Consider the following 22,500-nt stretch of genomic DNA (forward strand, 5'->3'; position numbering starts at 1 on the left):
ATCTGGACATGGTACAGTCCAGACCCAGATGTACCATATCTGCGAGAACTAGTCCAGAGAGTACTGTGGCCCCTGAAAGCATAGCAAATCTATTGGAGCCTTGTGGTTAACACATTTCTAAAATTTAAAGAATCTTACATTTCAAATGTTATAGCTATATTTAAAATAATATGCAGCTCAATCCTATGCAGTTAATTTCAATCTAAGCCCACTGAAATTTATTTATTTAGAGAGGAGAAAAGCTACATAGGATTACACAGATAGTCTAGCAAATTATATTTTATATAAAAGGTGCACAATTTTATGTAAAAGGTGTGTAATAAGAGACAGAATCCATCCAAAGCTAAGCATTTCTAAATCCCCATTATCCAGAAAGGGAAACAGCATATGCTTCATTTACCCAGTAAAATTACTGGGAGAATTACCATGGAATCTTAACCATGTTTACTTAGAAGTAAGCCTCCATGAATTTATTGGCACTTACTCATGGGTAAATGTGCATAGTCATGGAGTCTTCAAGCAGCAATACTGTGCCTGCAATCACCAGGGCTGCGCAAAAGATAAATGCAAGGTAGACATTTTATCCACATACTGTCCTCCATAAGACTTGCTACCTCTGAATTCTCTAGGCTTTTCCCTGCCATGTCCCCCCCAAGATCTCTTTGTTTGGCCCCAGAAGTCTCTCAATTTCCAGCTTTGTTCAGCTGAGGCAATAATATTTCTCCTGGAGAGTCCTGATGAGTTTAGACAAATACCTTTTATTTTAAGAAAATCAAATGAAAGTTTCCTGCTCCCCCTGCTGGCTATGCCCTTGTTTTTAGCTGCTGTTTCTAATAGTGGTTTTAGATGGCTGATAAGGGAAGAATGTCTTGTGCAAGTATGGAAGTACTAACTTGTAAGCACCAAGGAGAAAAATCTGTACCCACTAACTAATAAATGACCAGGAGAAACAATCTCTTCTGAAGGCCATGTAGGAAAGAAGAGAGTTGCTAATAGTCATCTGAGTTTTCCTAGACTCTGAATGTCTGTTGTATTGTGTGTTTATTTGTCTTTCAAAATTTTATCTCTGTTGTTCCTGCTTTGCTAGTCAAAATACCAGAAATGCTTTTCTCTAGTCTCAATATGGTTCTTTGGAATAAGTGGTTGTCCACCCTTCCTGATTCATTCTTTGTCACTGTTTTTCTCCCATGCTGGTTCTGGTTGCCATTTCTTGAAAAGGATGTTAACAGGGCTGGAAAAAGTACAGAGGGGTGGGGGGTGGGGGGTTGGACAATCTATAAGAAAATGCATAAGAGTCTTGGACTTTTCATTCTCAAAAAAAAGAAGAAGATGGCTTTCATTCTAGGGGGGAAAAGATGGCTGTGGAGACATTACAGATTAAGAGGTTTGCTGCCTCTTCCTCTGTGTATGGATATTTCCTTAACTTCCCATGCATGGCTAATAGCCAGGTATGGACCTGTCCTCCATAAATCCATCTAACTCACTTTTAAATGCACCTGTGGCCATCATTACTTTCACAGACATTGAATTCCACAACTTAATTACTAATTGAGTAAAGAAGTATTTCCTTCAGTTTGTCCTGAACCTAATGCCCATCAACTTCTTTGGGTGCCCCTGAGCTTTAGTATTAGGGGAGAGAAAAAAAGCTCTCTCTATCCATTTTCTCCACCCCATGCATAATTTATAATTACCATTGCTAGCAGAGAGCACCAGGAAAGGCCTCTTTCTATATGCCCTGTTTGTTGGCCCACCAGGGCAGCTGGTTGGCTGTTGGGTGAAACAGTGTGTTAGATTAGATAGAGCGCAGGGTGCTTTTGTTAATTTCTAGCCTGTGTCTAGATTTGTTTACATTTTAATGATTTCTTAGAGATAATACAAATGTGAACGTACAGCCGTCTTGGTGGATAGACTCTTTGTTCTACTTTGATTTCAGGTAATCTTTGGTTGATTTAAAAAGCCTTGCAGGCGCTCAAGAGTGTAGGCCAGTGTTTAAAGGCTGTATCTTAATTCTCAGATTTGAAAAATTGAAACAAAGACATTCAAAATAAAAATGTTATGTTTTTGAAAGCCCTCTGGTTGGGGATTGTGTCACCTTTGTATTCGAGACAGCACCAAAATTCTTTGGGCCACTAATAAAAATGAAATTGTATTTTAATGTCAAACAGAATGCTAAAAGATATAATTACTAGGATGAAAAAAGCCCTTTCTAAAGAAAAGGATGACTTTGTGGCCTAATGTGTCATATATTACCTAGATCTGTTAAAACATGACACTCTCACTGATCCCACAAGGTTGCTGGATCAGGTGCCCTCTAACTATACTCTGGGAATGATTAAGAATGTCCATGATTGACACCCTAGAATGAAAAGCCTTGGGCAATCAGGCATCCATTAGTTTTCTCAGACTCTTAAGCAAATGAAAACAGTTTATTCCAACAAAAGCTTGTTTTCCTGTAGAGCTCAGTTCACTTTATCTGTTGTCTCTAATTGGGCAAAATGGCAGTCTTCGAATACAATAGTGTGTAACACATTTAAACAGAGTTTGGAATATGGTTTGCAATTCTAAAGAGTTTGGTGTTAAATTTCATCATGTGTTCTAAATTATTCAGTGTGTACATCAACAACATTACAGAGATTCTCTCAGGTCCACATTTCTTCCCTCCATCACTCGGTCAACAAAAAAAATCAATTCTTCTTTATGCGGATGACATGGTTCTAATATCTCTAACTAAAATCGGTCTGAGAAGACTTTTACACCAGCTAGGGAAATACTGTAATGAGGAATTGCTCAATATAAACTACTTCAAGGTAATGGTCTTTAGGAGAAAGCCTAAAATCTCTCAATAGACTGACCTTGGCAACCCCATCGAACAATGCAGAACATTTAAATATCTCAGAGTAACCTTCACAGAGACTCTGAATTGGAAAAAGCATCTTGCATCAGTAAAAGCCTCAGGATTAAGAATGGTAGGATCAATTGTACATTTTTTTCACACAAAGGGCGGCTGTCTGATTGACCCGGCACTGAAATTATTCAACAGCAAGGTCATCCCTCATCTCTTATATGAAATCGAAGTTTAGGGCTAGAAGGAGGATATTTTGGCTGATTTGGAGATAATCCAAAATCAATTTATGAGGTGAATTCTAGCTTTGCTCAGAGGTACTCCCACATCTTTAATGAGAGCTAAACTGGGACTTCCCTCTGTGAAGGCCCGAGCATACCTGACGGTTATAAAATACTGGAAAAAGAACATACCTCCGAGCTCCAATCCTATAAACCATCAATCAGACAACCTCCATTTTGGTAAAGACCCTAGCCATTCTAACTTTCTTAATACTATCATTCAAAGATATACTATTCCAGATGACCTTCTCAGGGTCTCAGCTGAGAATTCACATCTTAGTGATTGGATATACGAGGCTGATGCACTGATCAATCGTTCTCTAATTCTGAAATCTAAAGTGGCTCCCTGGTATAAATATTGCAAATTTGACCACCGCAGGTTGAGTTACCTAGTTAATATCCCTAACTATAACCTCAGAGTGTCCTTTACAGGTTTGCGATTCCAAACTATGAAAACAGCCCTTTTGGCTGGCCGTTATTCGCATACTCCAAAAGAGCAATGTTTCTGCATTTGTGGTTTGCCAGAGGTGGAGGACATTCCTCACTACATGCTCTATTGTCCGCTTTACAGCACTCCAAGAGAGAAATTTTTAGCAGAAATTCTATTAGGTATGCAAGCACTCCCAGAAACTGAGAAGATAGTATTCCTGCACTGCTGTCAGATAATGATGCTTATATATCCCATAGAGTTTCCCTGTTTGCTTTAGCAGCATCTAAGATTAGATCTAAGGGGCAGGCTACTCGATGGTGATCAAACCTGTTTTATTCTTCTTTTATCACGGACTAGTAGTTAATTTTAACCCAGTCACTAAGGTTGTGGTTTAACGTTTTAACGTTTTATGAATGCTCTGCTGTGTTTTGTAATAGCAATGACTACATACAACACATTAGTTGACTTGACTTAAAAGGTAATAGCTTCCAATTTTCAAAATGTAAATATTAAGTGACAGGTTTTTCCAAAATGTAGGTGAGTTGGTGTTCAGGGTTATATGTGTGTATGTGCTTGTGTGCACGCATGTGCATAGTTTCTATGAGCACAGATGAAATCTCACATATATGAAATAATGGAAGTGTTCGTTGTGTGTATGTGTGTTTTACCACAGCATTTTATTTTTATTTCTCAGAGCAATATTATATATTTCCATATTCCATGTTTTTCATCTATTGGGAATTGAGATCTACTGAGGTGGCCCTGCTTACTCTTTTTTGGAGTAATGATCTCTCCCCCCCCCCCATATATACATGTGTGTGAGTATTTGTGCACCTGGAAGTCATGGCGACCTCTGGTGACTGACCCCTACTAGGGACCTGGAGGATATTCAGAGAGGCGGCTGAATAAAGCCTGCCCCGCCTCCCAACTGCTGGTTTTCCAAGGAGGTCTGGAGTCATGATTGACATTCACTGAGAGTAATGCCTTTTCAGTAGTTGTCCCAGTTCTGTGAGAAGCCCTTCCGCAAGATCTCTGTGCTGCTCTATCAGTTTTCCTTCAGAGATGGATTTGTTTAGACCTTTGGATGAATTTTCTAATTATTTTAGGACATTTTGTTTGAAGCACCCCTGTTATATCTATTTGTCTCTCTGCTTCCACTGTGTATTTATCTTAAATTTTTAAATTTGTTTTATTGTAATGTAGATTTGTGTTTTTATTTTTTAAATTATAAATCACTTAGTGAACTAAGATCAAAAGGTGATTGAAACAAATAACCACCTCTCAAGCTACCATGATGAATGCAGTTTGTTCTTGAAGTTTGGCATATTTTCTAGGAGAATAGCTACCTGTGACGTCATGTTTTCATGGGACTGTCACCTTGAAAACCAGAGATGAAGTTTTTCTCCATTTGGTCTGCAAACCAGTTTTTACCATCATGTTTCTGCCAGTGATCAAGTAGACATGAGGCAATAGAGTGGGCATTCAATTGCTCGCCACTTCTGTCTATGGAAGGGTCCCAGAAGGTTTTCTCTCCCTCTGGTCAAGCAGGAAGAGTTTAAAATTCTGTTTCTGTATGATCTTGGTCATATGCTTCACTAAAGTTTTGTTTAGCTTTTGCAATTCCTTTCAAGACCACAGATCCCTTCAAGACCACAGATAGCAGAAGGTCCTACTCATACTTCTGAGCTGGTGTAAGATGCAATCCGGATCATTAAGTCCCATGTTGGGCACCAGAAAACTGCAGGTATATCTGCGGAGGAAATCCAGAGATGAGGTGCTTCACAAGGAGCCTGCACATCTGGGACTAAGACTTTTATTCTGGCCTATGCCAGAGTTTTAAAGGGATAGTAGAAGTAGTAAATTTCTATGGACATGTCCCTTGTTATGGTGGTCTCATTTGTCTGAAAATCTGTAGACCTTGTATAAACATTCAAAGCACAGTATAGTGCCTTCTGCTGCAAAACTACAGGAACAGCTCCCATGACAATGTTGCTGAAGCCAACCACAGATCCTGTCTTTGTACTCTTTTTTACTATGATCGTGGAAAACTTTGATTCAAAGCATCCACTCTTTGAGATTCCTGAGAGATCAGAATCCTAACAGCTAGGTTCTGAGGAATTCCTAAGACCAGGACGGCCAACAATACACCTTCTTTACAGGCGGCCCCAGGGTAGAGAAGGCCAGCACAAGAGGCAGCGCTGCTCATGGTACTTTGTCAATGGTAAGCCGAGTTATGCTGTGTTGTGTTATCTTCTGTAATTGTCATGAATGCCATCTTGGCAGTACTGTTGTTGAGGGTACTATATGAGACATTATGCAATATGTAGTGCATGACTTCGGGGTAAAATAATCAAAAGGGAGGGAGGAATGTGTTATTGGAATAATAAGAGTAATTCCCTATTTAATTTTAATATTTGATATTCTGTCATACTGGTGTGTTCTCACCAGTATTTGTTCATACTGCTGAGTTTCAATTATCCACTCAGCTACCTGTTCTTGCCTTGTTTCTCCACTTAAATTTCTAAAGATTTATAGTTCTCTCAGTCTACTAGAACAAGTGTAAATATAAGTTGTAGAATGTGTTCCTTATAATCCAGTCCTAAGCAGAGTTGACTTCAGTGGATTTAGAATGATGTAACTGCTTCAGATTGCACTGTTAGTCACCTGCTTGCTATGATCACTTCTCATCCTCTTTTGTTTTGTTTTTGTTTTTCCTGGGTGACTGAGACAGCTATACATGGATATTTATTGTCGTGGGTCACTTACCTTTTTCTCTGCTTTTTTTCAGTGATGTGGCTGGCCTGGAATCGCAAAGGAAGAGAAAGAAAAGGTAGAGGACAGAAATTGTATGTGATATGCTGTCTCCGGAGGTACAGCTCATGATACAATAAGCCAAAGAATTTCTTCTGCCTGAATTAGAATGAAATAATGGAACTTGAGTGCCAGAGTTGTTCCAAACAGGACTTCAGTTTTCAGCCTCCAGTTCATGGGCAAAATGACACAAAACTATCAGGTTGTGCACAAGTTCTTCAGAGGTTCAAAATGGGATGACATCCTATGTGAACTGGCTGGTGCTGGTTGTTCACCCTCCTGCTCCATGATTTGCTGAAGATTAAGGTTACATCTGGAATACAATCCAGTCTTGAAATCGCAGCCGTAACAAAGAGTGATTTTAAAAAAAGGATAGCTGTAGCTTAGTGTGGTTGGGCAACCAAGTACTGTTAATATCATACAAGATGTAGTGCAGCAGTGAGCTTATTAACTGCAGCAATATCTATTATTGTGGCACAGTTTCAGTGTTTAAATCCAAATACTTCAGTAGATAGAGAATCTACAAGTAGTGGAAGTTGCACTAACACAATCAGATTTTGCACAGCTGAAAAGAAACCTTGTTCTTTCATTCTTGGTGTGTTATATAAACCTTTATATCTGCAAGGATAAAAGTGAAAATGCTCTGTCACTTAGTTTGGAAGAATCCTTCAATCATTGTGCTTGTTTGATGAACAAAATATATCTTGATGTTGCAAAAAATGGTTGTTGATGTAAAAGAAAAAGGGAAAGGAAAACATAAAAAATGGCAGAGAAAATAGGCACACTGTAAAATTGTGCTATATGGACAGCCAAGATCCAAACATCAAAAGGATGTTTTTTGATGAATTAGAACGTGAATGCCTCATATATTTTGATAAATAGGTTACAACTGTAAATCTCGACTGTATATAAAATATTGCAGTAGTTTTGTTGATCTTCTGTAATATTAAGGCTTTTTTGTTGGTTCTGGTCCCATACTGCTTCAGTTTATCCCCTGATTTCTGTATATTTTCTTGTGCTTTTAGTTTTCACCTTGTTCCGCCCTCCTTTTTTCTGGTTCTTTTGAGACCGCTTTTGCCCCAAGTGTTTTTGGAACAGATTTTGAGGCATCTTGGTTCCTCATGGTGTAAGATTTCATTCAGTTTTCTTTGTTCTGCCATCTCCAATCCACTTCCAACCCATTTTTTTGATGGTTGGACTTTCACCATCAAACCACACCCTCTGCTTTCCCCTGTCTCTCTACATCCTGGAAAATGTGTGGTTTCATTTTTTATCATTTTTTTAAATGCAGCTTTATAATAGTGATATATCATTATATCTCTTTAAAAGGATGTCACCACAGACACGTTTATTGCTTTTCCCAGCATGTCACCAGAACCTCTAAAGTGTTTCGGGAGGGAGTGATGGAAGGGAGCAGTGAGGGGCGGAAGGATCATGATGCTTGTGGATTGATTTTGAGTATAATTAATGCTAATATTGAATTACATTATTTTGCATAAATTGTATTATAGCCCTCCTTGCACAATTACAGACTGATTTCTCAAATAAAATTGGGTATTTCTGTTTACCATAGGGCACCATTTTGAGATTTGCCTTTACTTCCTTGGTTATTAATGTAGGCTTCTTGTATTTTCTTTGCTTAGCACTTAAAACTGTTTCAAGTGGGTCAGTTAAAGGGGAAAATGTGCAAACGATTTGTAGATTCACATTTCTATATGCAATTTGTGTGTTATTTCTTATCTTTAAGTGCTATCAGTGTAGAAAAATCATCAAAGTCATTTACATCAATCATTAGACAAGATGTGGCCTACCTTGTCAGCTACACCTTTAGGTTACTTTCCCATTATTCCAGTAGACCAGCAGTATGGAGAGTCCTGAAATCCCAGTACAGGTGCCTTCTACAGCCTGATACAGTTTGAAAAGTTCATTTGATCAAAGCTCTCCAGAGGAATACCAGTGTGCGTAATGGTATCTGCTACTTAGAACAGGACCATTCTGTTAAGAAGAGAATGGAATATATCTATAAGAACATAAGAGACGCCAATGTTGGATCAGGCCAAAGGCCCATCCAGCCCAACACTCTGTGTCACACAGTGGCCAGAAATACCAGTGCCATCAGGAGGTCCACCAGTGGGGCCATTATCAAGCCATTTCCTGAGCCATGTTCTGTTACTAATTACTCATTTCAGTTATGGGTAACTTTTGCCATTATTAACTCTGCCAAATTAGCACTGAACTTTCTTGTAGGTAAGGGCAATCTTTTGATAATACACAAAGGAACTGAAATGCATTCTTTATGAAGGTTCTAGCTTTCTTGGTGAAATGCCCTTCCAAAACACGGTTGCTTCTACATCCAGTGATTTTATGTCCCTCGAAGATAGCTTGCTATTACAAGACAGTCAAGGGAAATTAGACACTTCCTTGTGTACAAGAAATTATTATTTGTTCATAATGTGCTGCACTGGAAAACTCATAAAGAAAAGGAAAAGCAGACTTTTAGCAATTCTTTTCAGAATTTAAAAAGTATTTAAATACTTGTAGTCTTTAATACCAGCAGTCATTGACCCCTTACCTGGTGTTTCATGGTGAGACTGATGGTGTCTGCAGCCTAGATTCTTGATGCTTCCATGTCTTCATCAGATATATGAAGAATAATCAGAAACTCTACTTTTCTCTTTGTACTTCTCCCCGTAATTGGTCTATACATGCAAATAGCTACTGGTTCATTTCACTGTAAGTAACTCTCAGATTCAAAATTTATGAACTTAAAATATAAGTTCTTCCCCCTTGCAAATAAGAGAAAGGAAAGAAAGGGGGAAAGTTAATGGGTTGATACACTGACTGTCTAGATAGCTAATTTATACAAGAATCTACCAGTTTGAGTCCAGCTCTCTCATGGTGAAAAACTATCAAAATTCTTGTAGCCGCAAGTTACTTTACTCCTTAGCTAAATTGTTGTTCCACTTCAGAATTCCTGTTATTTTTACAGTACTTTAAATATTATGTTAAAAAAATATTGTGTATGTATGCCTGTTCTAAGAACTTTACAAAACCGGTCCTTCTGGTATTTCTCAGTTCTGGTCTGAATATTGCAAGAATTGCTGCTGTGTTCTCTCAGTCTTTCAGCTGATCAGTCATACAACTGCACCATTGACTGAGATGGCTGTCAGTCTGTCAGTTCTCTAGAGTTGCTGCTGTGAAGACTCTTTACTTTTCAGGGAGCAGTGCATGCAGGAGGAATAGAGGTAGTAACTTCCAGAACCATGGAATAAAACAGGCATTTTATCATACCATAATACACTGTGGGCATATAATAAATAATTCCCAGAATATGTATTTCCACGAATCTCTGTAAAATGTCTGTGCTTGTTCATTATATATTAACTGCCACCAAGAAGAGCTTGCAGAATGAAGGCAGAGAGAATCTTTATTGTACCCAGTGTTTTTACTGGAGAATTTGTTATTATTTAATCATTCTTGTCATAAATTGCATAATATATGGTTTTTGTTGGCTGCTGATGTGAAGAATTGCTTTTTGTTGTGCAATTTAGCATGCATTGCTATATGTATAAAGAATGAAATTACATATATGATATAAACAATGAACATAAAAAGTACTTGCGTCTAGATCTGTAAAAAAATTAAAGAATTTTTAGTTGAATAGTAATTAGTCTTTAAATCCCTAATCAATTGATCAGTTACATTTTCACATCATCAGTATAAATGCTCAATGTGGCCAGATCTACGGGTACTTAAATCCAGAGCCTGAAGTCATGAACAGTCAAGCCACATCTTTCAACAAATCTAAGAAAAGCTGCAGGTTTGTGGAAAAATCTGAACTCTAAAATAAATAAATACTTTGGGGGAGTTAACCCCCAAAATAATAGAAGGTGGAAAGAAGAAATTGTATGGGAAGTGGGATTCAGGGGAAAGTGAGGTGGGCCCAGTACACCAGAACCCTGCAATTCAGTCATACTTTCCCAGGGAAAGGCTGCCAGGGGAGAGAAGGACATAAGGTTGAAGATGGGGTCAGATAAAGGTAGGTAGGCTGGTAAGTGGGAAGGAGAGGCGGGACAGGAGAAGAGGCTATGGGGGGGCTACAGGGAAGATATAGAGAAAATAATGGTCCTTGTAGATCCCTGCTTATCTATATATCTAATAGCGAAGGCGCCCCCTGCGTGTGGATATCTAAATCCGCACATCGGGGGCACCTGGGGGGCAGGTCGATTTTCCTGCACACTTGGGGCAGTCCCCAGGTGTGCACAAAAATCTAAAAAGTACAAAAAATATAAGGGGGATATTTAAATCCCCCCAAAAGTAAAAGAGCATTTCCTGCGCATGTGCAGGGAACACTCTGGGACCTCTGCGGTGGGCTGGCAGGGGGGACTCTGTGGGGGGGGGAGTTTGGCGGGCCGAGCTCAGGTCTCCCGCCGCCGCTGGGGGCCCACGTATCGCGGGTCCCCCTTCTTGTATTTGTATATTACCAACATTTTAATATGACTTAATATTACCTTTAATCTTTTGGAGATGTTTAAAGAGGTATATGAGACCACAGAATTTAAAAACAAAATGCTACCAAACACTGTGTTAGAAAGATGTTGTTGTTGTTCTGTCGCACAGTCGAGTCCGACTCTTCGCGACCCCATGGACTAGATCCCGCCAGGCCCTCCTGTCTTCCGCTGTCCTCTGAAGTTTGCTCAGTTTCATGTTCGTTGCATCGATGACACTGTCCAACCATCTCATCCTTTGCCGTCCCCGTCTTCTTTGACCTTCAATCTTTCCCAGCATCAGGGTCTTCTCCAGTGAGTGCTCCCTTCTCATTTGGTGGCCAAAGTATTTGAGCTTCAGTTTCATTATCTGGCCTTCCAGGGAACAGTCAGGGTTGATTTCTTTGAGGATTGACTGATTTGTTCTTCTTGCAGTCCAAGGGACTCTCAAGAGTCTTCTCCAGCACCATAGTTCAAAAGAATCTATTCTTCGGCGCTCGGCCTTCCTTATAGTCCAACTCTCGCAGCCATACATGACTACTGAAAGACTATTGAAAGAGGTAGTCAATCTTTAAAGGTACAATTGTGGTCTTAGGGTACTGTCTCAGTGATGATCTGGTTCTTATAGATCCACATGGGTCAATGCAGGGGTAATTCATGAGGACAACCAGATGGATTTCACCTAGAGAACTGGTGTTGAGTAGTGATGGGCATGAACTGGGAAAATGTGGTATGGTTCATGGTATGCCAGCTTCATGAACCATGAAACATCACAAATAAACCAGTTTCATTTGTGAGGTTTGTGACATGGTAGAACACCCCTCAGCATGATAGAGACACCAAACTCACAAGGGATATCCGGCTAACCCTCCTCTACCTACATGCCAAGGTTGGTGAGGATTGAATTTATGGGGTTCGAGTTATGGCTCCCCCAAAGAAGGTGTCCCCAGGAAAGCATTTTCTGGGGAAATGACAAGCACAGGTTCATGAGGGTCAGGATTGTATAGAATGGATCCTGTGCAAATTAAAGATGCCAAACATGCAAGAGATCTCCAGATGACTCTCCCAAAGGCTCTAGCATAGTCAATGAAGCAGAAGTAGATGTTTTTCTGGTACTCTCTTGCTTTCTCCATAATGCAGCGAATGTTGGCAATTTGATCTCTAGTTCCTCTACCTCTTCGAAACCCAGCTTGTACTTCTGGCAGTTCTCTATCCACGTACTGTTGAAGCCTAGCTTGTAGGATCTTGAGCATGACCTTGCTAGCGTGTGATATTAGTGCAATTGTGCGATAGTTTGAACATTCTTTGGCATTGCCCTTCTTTGGGATTGGAATGTATACTGACCTTTTCCAATCCTGTGGCCACTGTTGCGTTTTCCAAATTTGCTGGCAAACTGAGTGCAGCACTTTAACAGCATAATCTTTTAAGACTTTGAATAGCTCAGCTGGGATACCATCACCTCCACTAGCTTTGTTGTTAGTAATGTTTTCTAAGGCCCATTTAACTTCACATTCCAGGATGTCTGGCTCGAGTTAGAAAGATAGATGATGTTAAAATACTTTAATAGGTCAGAATCCTAAGGAGCCTCAGAAATTAAATATGCACTGTTACTTAATGGATCCACCAATTAATATTTGTTTGGAGTAATCAAATGTTGCAACTCTAGTTGAGCTCCAAAGAAGTCCTACTCATTTGTGTCAATGAAAGAAAATGGCTGTCTTCCAAAATGCATGATTTACAACCGAATTCTAGCTAGGTTTATACAGAAGTAATGCTTGATGAGATCCCCATAGCTTCATTTAAAATTAGCTTGGTATTTATCTTCTTTCTAAGCAGAATGTTTTGAAACAGTTTTCTTGGTAAAGTGTGTTCTTTCTCAACTCGTAATTTGACACAAATATTGCTGACGGCACTGCACACATGCACCATTTTGTATTGCCCCATGGGAATTATTTATCCCACCATCAGCAAGGCTGAGCTGTGTGGAAATCCAGGCATCTCTTCCCAAAACAAGTCCACTGAGGATCAAGAGAGGGCTTTATCTCTAGTAGGTTATAGCAGCCATATATAACATTTGCAAGATAAAGAAGAAACTTGGCCAAAGAAAAAAGAGCTCACCAAACAAGGGGGTGAATGGTTAGGTGATTTGGTCACAGTAATGAACAAGGCTTTCATTGGGAGTGTTGTCCTTAATATTAATAAGCATTAAAGAGCAAGAGTAAGGAGCCAGAATTAAAGAACATTTGCACATGTGCCTCAAGCAAGCTGGTTTACCTGAACACTGCAGTTTCTACTGTTTGCACATGAACACTACAGTTTGCATATCTCTGACATGAGCGTGAGTAATTTGTGATATCATACAGACCTTTTCAACTGTTCTGTGTGCTGTAGAGTAAATGAAAACAATAAAAAGGTTATTAAAATGAGAATTTAGAGTGTAGTAGGAAATGTTAAATACTATTACACACACCCCAGCCCTTTTTATTCTGTTGATGAAAGACCCTTATCTTCTGGATTTAATTTTTTTATAATAAGAGCATTTAGAATTTATATAAATATTTATATCTTGCTTTTCTCCTCACTGTGGATACAAAGTGACTTATTAAAAACATAAATATAACTAAACAACCAGCAACAAACATAGGGTTGCCAGGTCTGGGTTGGAAAATACCTGGAGACCTTGGGGGTGAAGCCAGGAGAAGTTGGGGTTTGGGGAGGGGAGGGGCCTCAGCATGGTACAATGCCATAGAGCCCACCCTTCAAAGCAGCTATTTTCTCCAGGGGAGCTGATCTCTGTCAGCTGGAGATCAGTAGTAAAAGTGGGAGAGCTCCGGGCCCCACCTAGAGGTTGGCAACTCTAAATAAACAGCAATCACTAGAACACCAGGGTTCATCCAAGATCTGTCAGGGCCAGTTCACTGAAGGCCACAAAACTTGAACCGCAGACTAAAAGCTGGCCTCTTGCTAAAAGGCTCACACCTCTGGCCACACCCAGGACCTGAAAATACCTAAAAGAGAAAGGAGACAGATGTTCAACCTTGATCTTCTACAGCTGGCAAATGTGTTTCCAATGTCTCCTCCGTGATCCCTAAAATTAAATACTCTTGCCAATGCCAGTTACAGTCACAAAGCTCCTAACACACTTGGCTTAGGACTTCTGATGTTAAAGTGGAAATTAATAGCATGATTATTACTACAAGGAAGTAATTATGGCTTGACCAAAATTTATTAGCATGTGCATAACTTTAGAGACAAATAATTGTTGTAATAACTATTCATATTGTAAAACAAGGACCCTTCAAGATAAGTCTTATTGGCGTAGCGAAGTAGGTATTTAAAGTATGTCCATCTGCATCTAAACGAGTAGCTCCAAGACAATCAGATTATGCAGTAGTTACTTTGGTGAGAATATCGTGTAAGTGGAATGGAAACTTCATTTTGAGTCTAATATTAGACCTTGCTTTGGAAAATTCCTTTTAAATGATCACAAGCTGGGAATAGCAAAAGAATTTAGCTTTCGACAGACAGTATTCACAAAGAATTTGTTTTTAACTGCTTATGTTGAGTCCCTGGGAAAGCAGATGTGAAGCTTACCGAGCTGAATTGGTTTGACCTGGTGCAGTGTTTATGTTGGTTGTTGATAAGGTCCCCTCCCTGGTCTAATTTTTCCAAGATATCATCATTCCTTGGGCATGAGTTAGCTTGGGTAGGATAATTTGAATGCTTGTTAGTTTAGTAAATAGATTCCTGTACCAAATTCTTACTGCCTATAAAGGAGTCTAAGCAAGTAGGCTATCTGTTCTGGTTACTATCTTGAGTGTGGATGAGCTGGATAGTGGTCTTGAAGCCTATGGCTATTTACGCACAAGTAGCTCCCACTGAGTTGATGGGACCTACTTCCACATATGCATAGGGTTGCAGCCTTAAGAATCGTTAAATGGGTTAGGTTAGTAGACAGTGTGTTCCTAAACGTCTAGGAAATTCTTTCAAGACTTATTTAGACTTTGCAGAGTTGGTTAATAGCTCCTTGATTAGTTCTGTTAGATGTAAAAGCAATTTATAACCAGGAAGCACCTGGTTGATTTGGGCATACTAGTAGCCATAGAAATGGTCCATGTGTGCATAATTTTAAAATATAAATAACTATTCTTAGAAGGATTTCTATTGAAAAATATTTGTCATTAAAATAAACAGCATTCATGAAGCCTTCAGATTTATGACATACCTTTCTCTAAAATCAAAAGATTCATTACATAAATCAGTTATGCATGTGAAGTTTCATACAGAATAAGTCTAATAAAAATGTTGCCTGATTGTGGCACATCCAATTTTCATCCATGTCTGTTAATTATGGTACAAATTCAACAGGATGCTGGTTATCACCTGTAATGTCATAAAGGAAGCTGGAGCTTCTATAGAACTTATCTGATTGAACGTGGGGTTTTTTGTTTGTTTGTTTTAGTGTAGCACCATTTGTTTCAGCTATCACAATTTCTGTATGATAGAGCTGTAGTACATTACCCAAAAATGCTTTGCAGATTCATTCTTTAGTTATGGTGTTAACTCATTTCAAATGTATTTGAAATTGTTCTCCCTTATCACAGAGGATACTGGAGGAAGGGAGGAGGAAACAGGAGTAGGGAAGAATGCTAGTGATGGTTATGAAGTTGAAGGGAAAGGGAGGGATGCTTAATACAAGGCAATGGTCTTAGAATTGTGGGAATGTTATAGATTTTTTTGTGCTTGTGGTTGACTACAGTGAACTTTGAAAGGTACACTTCTGCTTATAATTGGGCTGTTAATTTGTTAACAGTAATGCTAGGCACATTTTCAGGTATATATTTTTTCAATGATAAAATCCCTTTAAATATCTGTTATTGTACTGCAGGATACTGTGACATTCTGTATCATTTTGAGAGTAGCTGGGTGGTTACTCTGCTTTAATGTCTAATTTCTTGGTCTACTACTCTGTGCAGGTAAATCTCACTTGGCAATAGTACAACGGGTGAACAATGAAGGGGAAGGGGATCCTTTTTATGAAGTCTTGGGCATTGTTACCTTGGAAGATGTAATTGAAGAGATCATCAAGTCTGAGATTCTAGATGAAACAGATCTCTACAGTGAGTATTACTCTCCATGATTTTCCCTCTGTGGAAGTAGAAAGCCTTTCTAATATGGTTCTGACATGTTTATTTTTTGAGAAAAATTGATTAAGAATTAAAATTGGCACCTCAGTGTCCATCTGCATCTAAAGGAGCCCTGTAGCCAGAATTTTCCCGTTGGGGGGAGCAAATACCAGAAGCAGTGGGGGAATGCGCACCTGCCTCCTGGCTGCCCATGCCAGCCTTGCCCAGCCCTCAAGCAGCGCCTCACCCACCAGCAGCTCCACCCACGATGCATCTGTGACAGTAGCGGCAGTGGCTTGCTCTGGTGGGCTCCGACGATGGCAGCCTGAGCCGCAGCTGTGGGGGAGCTTGAGCTGGCAGAGCAGGAGGAGAGGGAGAGGGCGGCCATTGTATAGCCTTGCCGTGTTTTCCTACTTCTAGCTTGCTCAGGCTGCCATTGAGCCGCCGTCACTGCTGCTGTCATGGAGCTGCTGAGCCACAGGAAGAAGAGGAGATTGGATTATACCCCACCTTTCACTTGGAGTCTCAGAGCAGTTTACAATCCCTTTCCCTTCCCCTCCCCACAATAGACACCCTGTGAGGTAGGTGGGGCTGAAAGAGCTCCCTTGAGAACTGCTTTTGAGAGAACAGCTCTGAAAGAACTTGTTACTGACTGAAGGTCACACCTGCAGCTGCATGTGGAAGAGTGGGGGATCAAACCCAGGTCTCCCAGATTAGAGTCCACGCTCTTAACCACGACACCAAACTGACTCAAGCCCCCCCCCCCAGCTGTGGGTCAGGCTGCCATTGTCGGAGCCCTCTGGAGTGAGCCACTGCTACTGCCGTCATGGAGGCACCATGGTGAAGTGCTGCCTGAGGACTGGGCAAGGCTGGTGTGGGCGGATGGGAGGTGGGCAGGGCTATGCGGGGCTGAGCAGATTAGTGAGGGGGCGTCACCATCATCAGCCTCCCCCCCCCCATGGCTACGGGCTTGCTGAGCACCCATCCCTGCACCATGACATGGAATCTTATAGAAAAGTTTTTTACTGCCGGCATGCAACCGTGGGGTAACTAATGAACTAATTCACCAGTGATTTAACCCTTCTCCTCTCCAACCTGCTATAAGTAATAATGAAAGAAAGTTGATTAAACTGAGGGAGTCTATTAAAATGTGCATAACCCTTTTGTTTTGGCCCACTTTTACAGCTATTTCAATAGGTTTTGCAGGTTTTGGCAGAGTATAAAGCCTGCTTTTCCAGTGGTAAAAACAGTGTGAGGGCATCCTGGTCAGTAATCTCTGTTTAATATAACCATCAGTTCTCTGAAAAAAATCTATCATCTATTTTAGGGAGTAGGAAGAGGAGAAAGCTGTCCCTTCTCCCCTACCTTTCATAGCAGTTTCCACCTTCTGCCTATCCCACTTGGCTGAAAAGTAAGAGGAATAAGACCAGGTTCACTGTTGCCAGTATGATCTCTCCTTCCTCACCCCAAAATTTTGAAAAGGAAAAAAGAAAAGAGGCTAGAGAAGCATTTGTCACAGTGCAACCAGCCCCCACCTAGAAGTGGGTAGACCAAGACACGGGTAACAGGCACAGCAGGAGAGCTTTACTGAGTAAAACACAAGCCTTGTGCTGCTTAAAAGACTGTAAGTCTTTTTTAAGGTTCCACAAGATCCAACAGACTAACATTGCTACACCACTGAAATCTATATGATGGCTGTATGTGATACATATTATCTATTTATTTAGGTATTTCCTACCCCACTTTTCTCCCCAGTGAGGACCCAGAACTGTTTAGAAGAATACTATTTAAATAAAAAACAAAAGCACAATAAGCTACATCTTGGGTTGGTGCTGGCAAGCTCATCCAAAGCCATGGGCTAAGAGTGAAGGGCCAAGATTCCTTTGGCTCTTGCCCTTCAACTTATGTCTAAAGGCTCACAATTCTAACTATATCCAGACTTTTTAACCTGCAACAGGAAGGGAAAACAAAAGCTCAGTTTGGATCATGCAGAGATGCTCCCAACATTCCTCTCCTATATATACATGACTACTGAGTGAAATGACTGGTGCTATTCTGTGAAATGTCATGGGTGTCCAAGTATTAATATATATTATTTACTTCTAAAAAAGGCATCATTTTTACTTTGCTCATAACGGGAAAATTAGCTGTTCTGTAGCCACTTTTATTTTTAACCAGTTATAATGTTGTTAATTACATATTTTCATGTACTTTTATAGTTAACACCATATGACTTATTCAGTACAATCAGTTACCCATTATGTGTCCCCATATTGCTACAGACAGACCTGTCCTATCAAGGTATTTTACTCTATTTGCTCTGTAACTATAGTGATGTTTTGTGCAAGGCAGCAGCCAGTTATTTTCATTTAGTTTAAATGGATTTTAAAACTCCCATCACTTAATTAAAACATGTGCTAGCTCTCAAATGTTGAAGCCACTCTAAAGATGTTATGTTAGGAGTTTTGGGTGGTCCACTGTTTCTACCCTATGTGGCTGTCCTGTAATACATAGAGGCATTTCTTCTTTTCTGATACAGTGATGCTGATGGCTTCTGCTTCCCTAGAAAAAGGGGGAATCTGAATGCCAGTAGCTATGCAGTGGAACAAGGTGTGATGTCCCTGGGAGCCCTTTGCTTCATCTTGTGTTCTGCAGCACCACCATAGGGAAAATGTTTTAAATTCATTCGCTTTGATACTTGCAATGGAAATACTGTATACAAGTGGAGACCCGCAAGAAACTTGCGGAATGGTTATCCTATTCCTCACACCTTTGCTTCCTCCTGTCTCCCTCTACCTCTCTCACACTCTTTCTCCCTTCTACCCCCCCTTTTTTCTTTTTCTCCTCCAGCTATGGCATTATACTGATCTGTAGTTCCTTCCCTCCTCAAATCCCACCCTCCCCAGGCTCCATCCCACAAATGTCCAGGAATTTCCCAACCTGGAGTTGGCAACACAATTTCCTTCCCACCCAACAGCCAACCTACCTTTATCTGCCTCTCAGTCTGCAACTTTCCATCTTCACACCCCTCCCCCACAGCCTCTACCTAGGAAAATTAGTCTTTCTCCACAGTGGGAACCAAAGCAGCTTACATTATTCTCTCCTCCTTTTTATCTGCACAACAACCCTGTGAGGTGGGCTAGGCTGAATGTATGTGACTGGTCCAAAATAACCCAGTCAGCTTCCACCGCAAGATGGGGATCTGAACCTGGGTCTCGCAGACCCTAATCTGAAGCTCTGTTACATCACACTGGCTTTCATAGGGTGGCTGCTGATGAACAGTAGCAAGCAGCTGGGCCTACTTGAGTCATGCAAATCAGGTGGTATCAAGTCACCCAGAGGGTGCTGCCGAGGGATGCCAGCCTCCAGGTGGGACCTGGGGATCCCCTGTAATTCCTGCTCATTTCCAGACTACAGAGATAACTCCCCATGGAGAAAATGGATGCTTTGGAGGGTGGACTCTGTGACATTGTACCCCACTGAGGTCCCTGTCCTCCCCAGGCTCCTCCCGCAAATCTCCAGGAGTTTCCCAGCCTGGACCTGGCAACCTTATCCAGAATCCCCTGTCGGTGGCCAGGGGGGGAACCTGGCGACCCTAAAGTGCTGCCAGGCCTAGGCTTGGCAACCTCTAAGTGGGGCCTGAAGGAAACCCCCCCCCAGACTTACAACTGAACTGAAGGCAGCAGAGATCTGTCTCCCTGGAGAAAATGACTGCTTTAGAAGGTGGACTCTGTGGCATTATACCCAGCTGAGGTTTCTCCCTTCCCCAATCAAAACCTCTAGGGACTCCCCAGGCCAGGCCCCAAGGCTCCCTCCCTCCCTGAAAGGCCAAAGGAGGCCTGGAAAGGGCCCTTCCCCCACACCCTTTGACTCACAGAGCCGGTTAGAAGCCTCTTCCCCCCCCGCCCTGAATGTTCTAACCTCTCTCTCACAGTTGATGTCTGAAGCAGATCCCTGCAGAGGCCATTTCAAAAGGTTTTGGGGGGAATTCAGTCGTCCCTGAAGGGTTTTTTCTAGTTTTGGGATTTTTCTGCAGGCACTGGTATACTATGAATATGTAAGAAAACCTGCTGGGCCAGAGGGAGCTTCCTTTTCCTGGGAATACGCATCCGCACACGGCGCCATCTGCTGGAAATTAGATATATAGATTCAGGTGCCAAAAAAAGGAAGAGCACCACAATCAGATGAATGGACCGTTGTATAGGTGCCTGATTTTCTTGTTGTACAACTGGATGCAGGTCAAAATAACTACTCACAACTTATAGGATGTGTTGATTCCTTAGTGCTATTCTTCTTTCTAGGTGTCATCTCCCAGTATTCTTACTGGGCTTTAATCTAACATTTCTTTCATTTTTCTATCCCCAGCTGATAACAAAACCAAAAAGAAAGTAGCCCATCGGGAGAGAAAGCAGGACTTCTCTGCCTTCAAACAGACAGACAGTGAAATGAAGGTTAAAATCTCACCACAGTTGCTCTTGGCAATGCATCGTTTCCTAGCAACAGGCAAGTGTGGCTTATCACACTTTGATCACTCCAGGGTCCTACAGCTGGTTTGTTGGTAGAATGGGGGAAAAGTGGATGGGGTGGTGCTGTTTGGCAGAGAAGCTGATTTAGAGTTGTGCAAAATGCCACTATTATATCATTTTTCTTCTTTTAAAAATTCTATCCTCTGTTAAGTTTTGGTATGAGCTCTGACCCATTAGTCAGGTGGGCACCACTAGCTTTAAAACTGAACTGAAAGGTGAAGATAAGTTCAAGTTCCACCCTGCATATGTAGATTCCTTCACAGTAAAGACAGTGGGGGGAGGGGGGGAAACCCTCCTGAAAGCTGCAGTCAGAAGCAAAGGAAAACAGTGGATGTTTCAGTGCTTTCACTGATAGCAATATTTCCTCTCAGAATTGGCCCTCACTGTGATCTTCCTCCATGGATTGTGAGAGGAAAAATGATCTTCAGTGAAAATATTAAATATTCTCTTCCCTTCCCTACCCTTCTGATTGCAGCCTCCAGTGGGGCTGGGGAATGTTACAGAGTAGTCTGTGTAACATATAGTCTGGTTCTTAAATAGTAGCAAATATCCTAAGAAAAAATAGATCACGAAATAAAATAATTAAGGATTCTGTACTGTGAGGTGTGTAGAAGAAATTAGCTCCTTTTGAAAGAGCTTGTAGATGTAAAAATTAGCATGGGCCTGTTTCCACAGGCTATACACTATATTGATTTGTATTCAGTATACCTATAAACTCCTGAATTGAGCATAACGTCTACTATTGGATACCACTGTATAGTGTCAAACAGAAATCAGCAAATGTCTGCAGTCTAGTATTGCCCAGAAAGTTGACTTTTTGTTGATAGTCATAGTAGTGAGCTGTTGGTTTTTTAAAATAATGCAACTCAATGTCATTTCCATGTTTAAAAAAATTCATCTCTGTGTATGACACTGCAGACCAATTAACAGGAGTGTGTGTTTGCTGGGATTATATACATGTTTTTAAAAAGAAATTGGAGACGACCTTATAGGAGTCATCCACTTGGGGTCCATTTGAGGCAATGTGAAGAAGACTTGACAAAAGGAACAGCCAGTAAATCTGGTATGTTTCTTGTCTAGCTATTTAAGACTATTTCCACTGAGTTCTCCAGTTCTTCTATAGAGCCTTTACATCCAGTTCTGGAACCTCTTTGACAAAATTAATTTTTAAAATGTTTAAAAGTTCATGAGTTTTCAGTATACAGATTGAAAATTTCATTTCCCTCTTGAGAGTTCTGGCACCTCTTTCCCCCCCAAAAGCCATGTCTACATCTATGATTCTGGTCTCTATGGTTATATTCATATAAAGAGAGAAATGATGTTATAAGCCTGAAATAGTAATCTGACTTTAAGCTATTTAAGAAATAACAGTCAGTCCATTATTTTTATTTATTTATTTGACTTCATTTATAACCCACCTTCCTCCCCAATGAGGATCAAAAGTCATTTACATTGTGTCCTTGCCTCCGTTTTATCCTTACAAGAACCCTGTGAGGTAGGTTAGGGTGAGAGTATGTGACTGGCCCCAGGTCACCCAGTGATCTTTCATGGCAGAGTAGGGATTTGAACCTGGATCTCCCTGGTCCTAGTCCAACACTCTAAGCACTATGCACACTGGCTCTCTGAATCTTTAAAATCTAGAATTATATGTGCAAACAGATGATGGAAATTTGTGACCAGGGTATTTTCATAAAGTTCATAGTTACTCATAATTGGTGCTCTGGATGCCAATTTATTAATTGTAACTCACATTTCTGACTTAGGATGTCTAATGCTGTAGCATTATTGAAGCTAGGCAGGTGTAGAGCTGGTTGGTTCCCTGGATAGCAGACCATTGGGGTTCCTGTGTAAGAATAAGATAGAAATATAAAAAAAGAAAATTTCTGTTCGTTTTAGACCTGTAAAAGGATGGATCAAGTGATCAAATGAAAGTCTGTAGAATGGCATAACAGCTGCTACAGATCTATGTATTAGAAAGTGATCTCCCGTTTGTTGCT

General features: G+C 40.7%; 1 protein-coding gene across 1 annotated transcript in view; it reads left to right on the plus strand.

Annotated features, from left to right (window-relative positions):
• CNNM2 (cyclin and CBS domain divalent metal cation transport mediator 2) overlaps window positions 1–22,500 on the plus strand; it is a 197,601-nt gene that overhangs the window by 150,589 nt on the left and 24,512 nt on the right. Inside the window, exons 3-4 of the mRNA XM_015420095.1 lie at window positions 15,828–15,971; window positions 20,343–20,480. Of these exons, the coding sequence (XP_015275581.1) occupies window positions 15,828–15,971; window positions 20,343–20,480 (282 nt within the window). The remainder of the gene's footprint in view (window positions 1–15,827; window positions 15,972–20,342; window positions 20,481–22,500) is intronic.

Source organism: Gekko japonicus, unplaced genomic scaffold, assembly GCF_001447785.1.
Source record: "Gekko japonicus isolate JY-2015 unplaced genomic scaffold, Gekko_japonicus_V1.1 scaffold29, whole genome shotgun sequence".
Taxonomy (NCBI): domain Eukaryota; kingdom Metazoa; phylum Chordata; class Lepidosauria; order Squamata; family Gekkonidae; genus Gekko; species Gekko japonicus.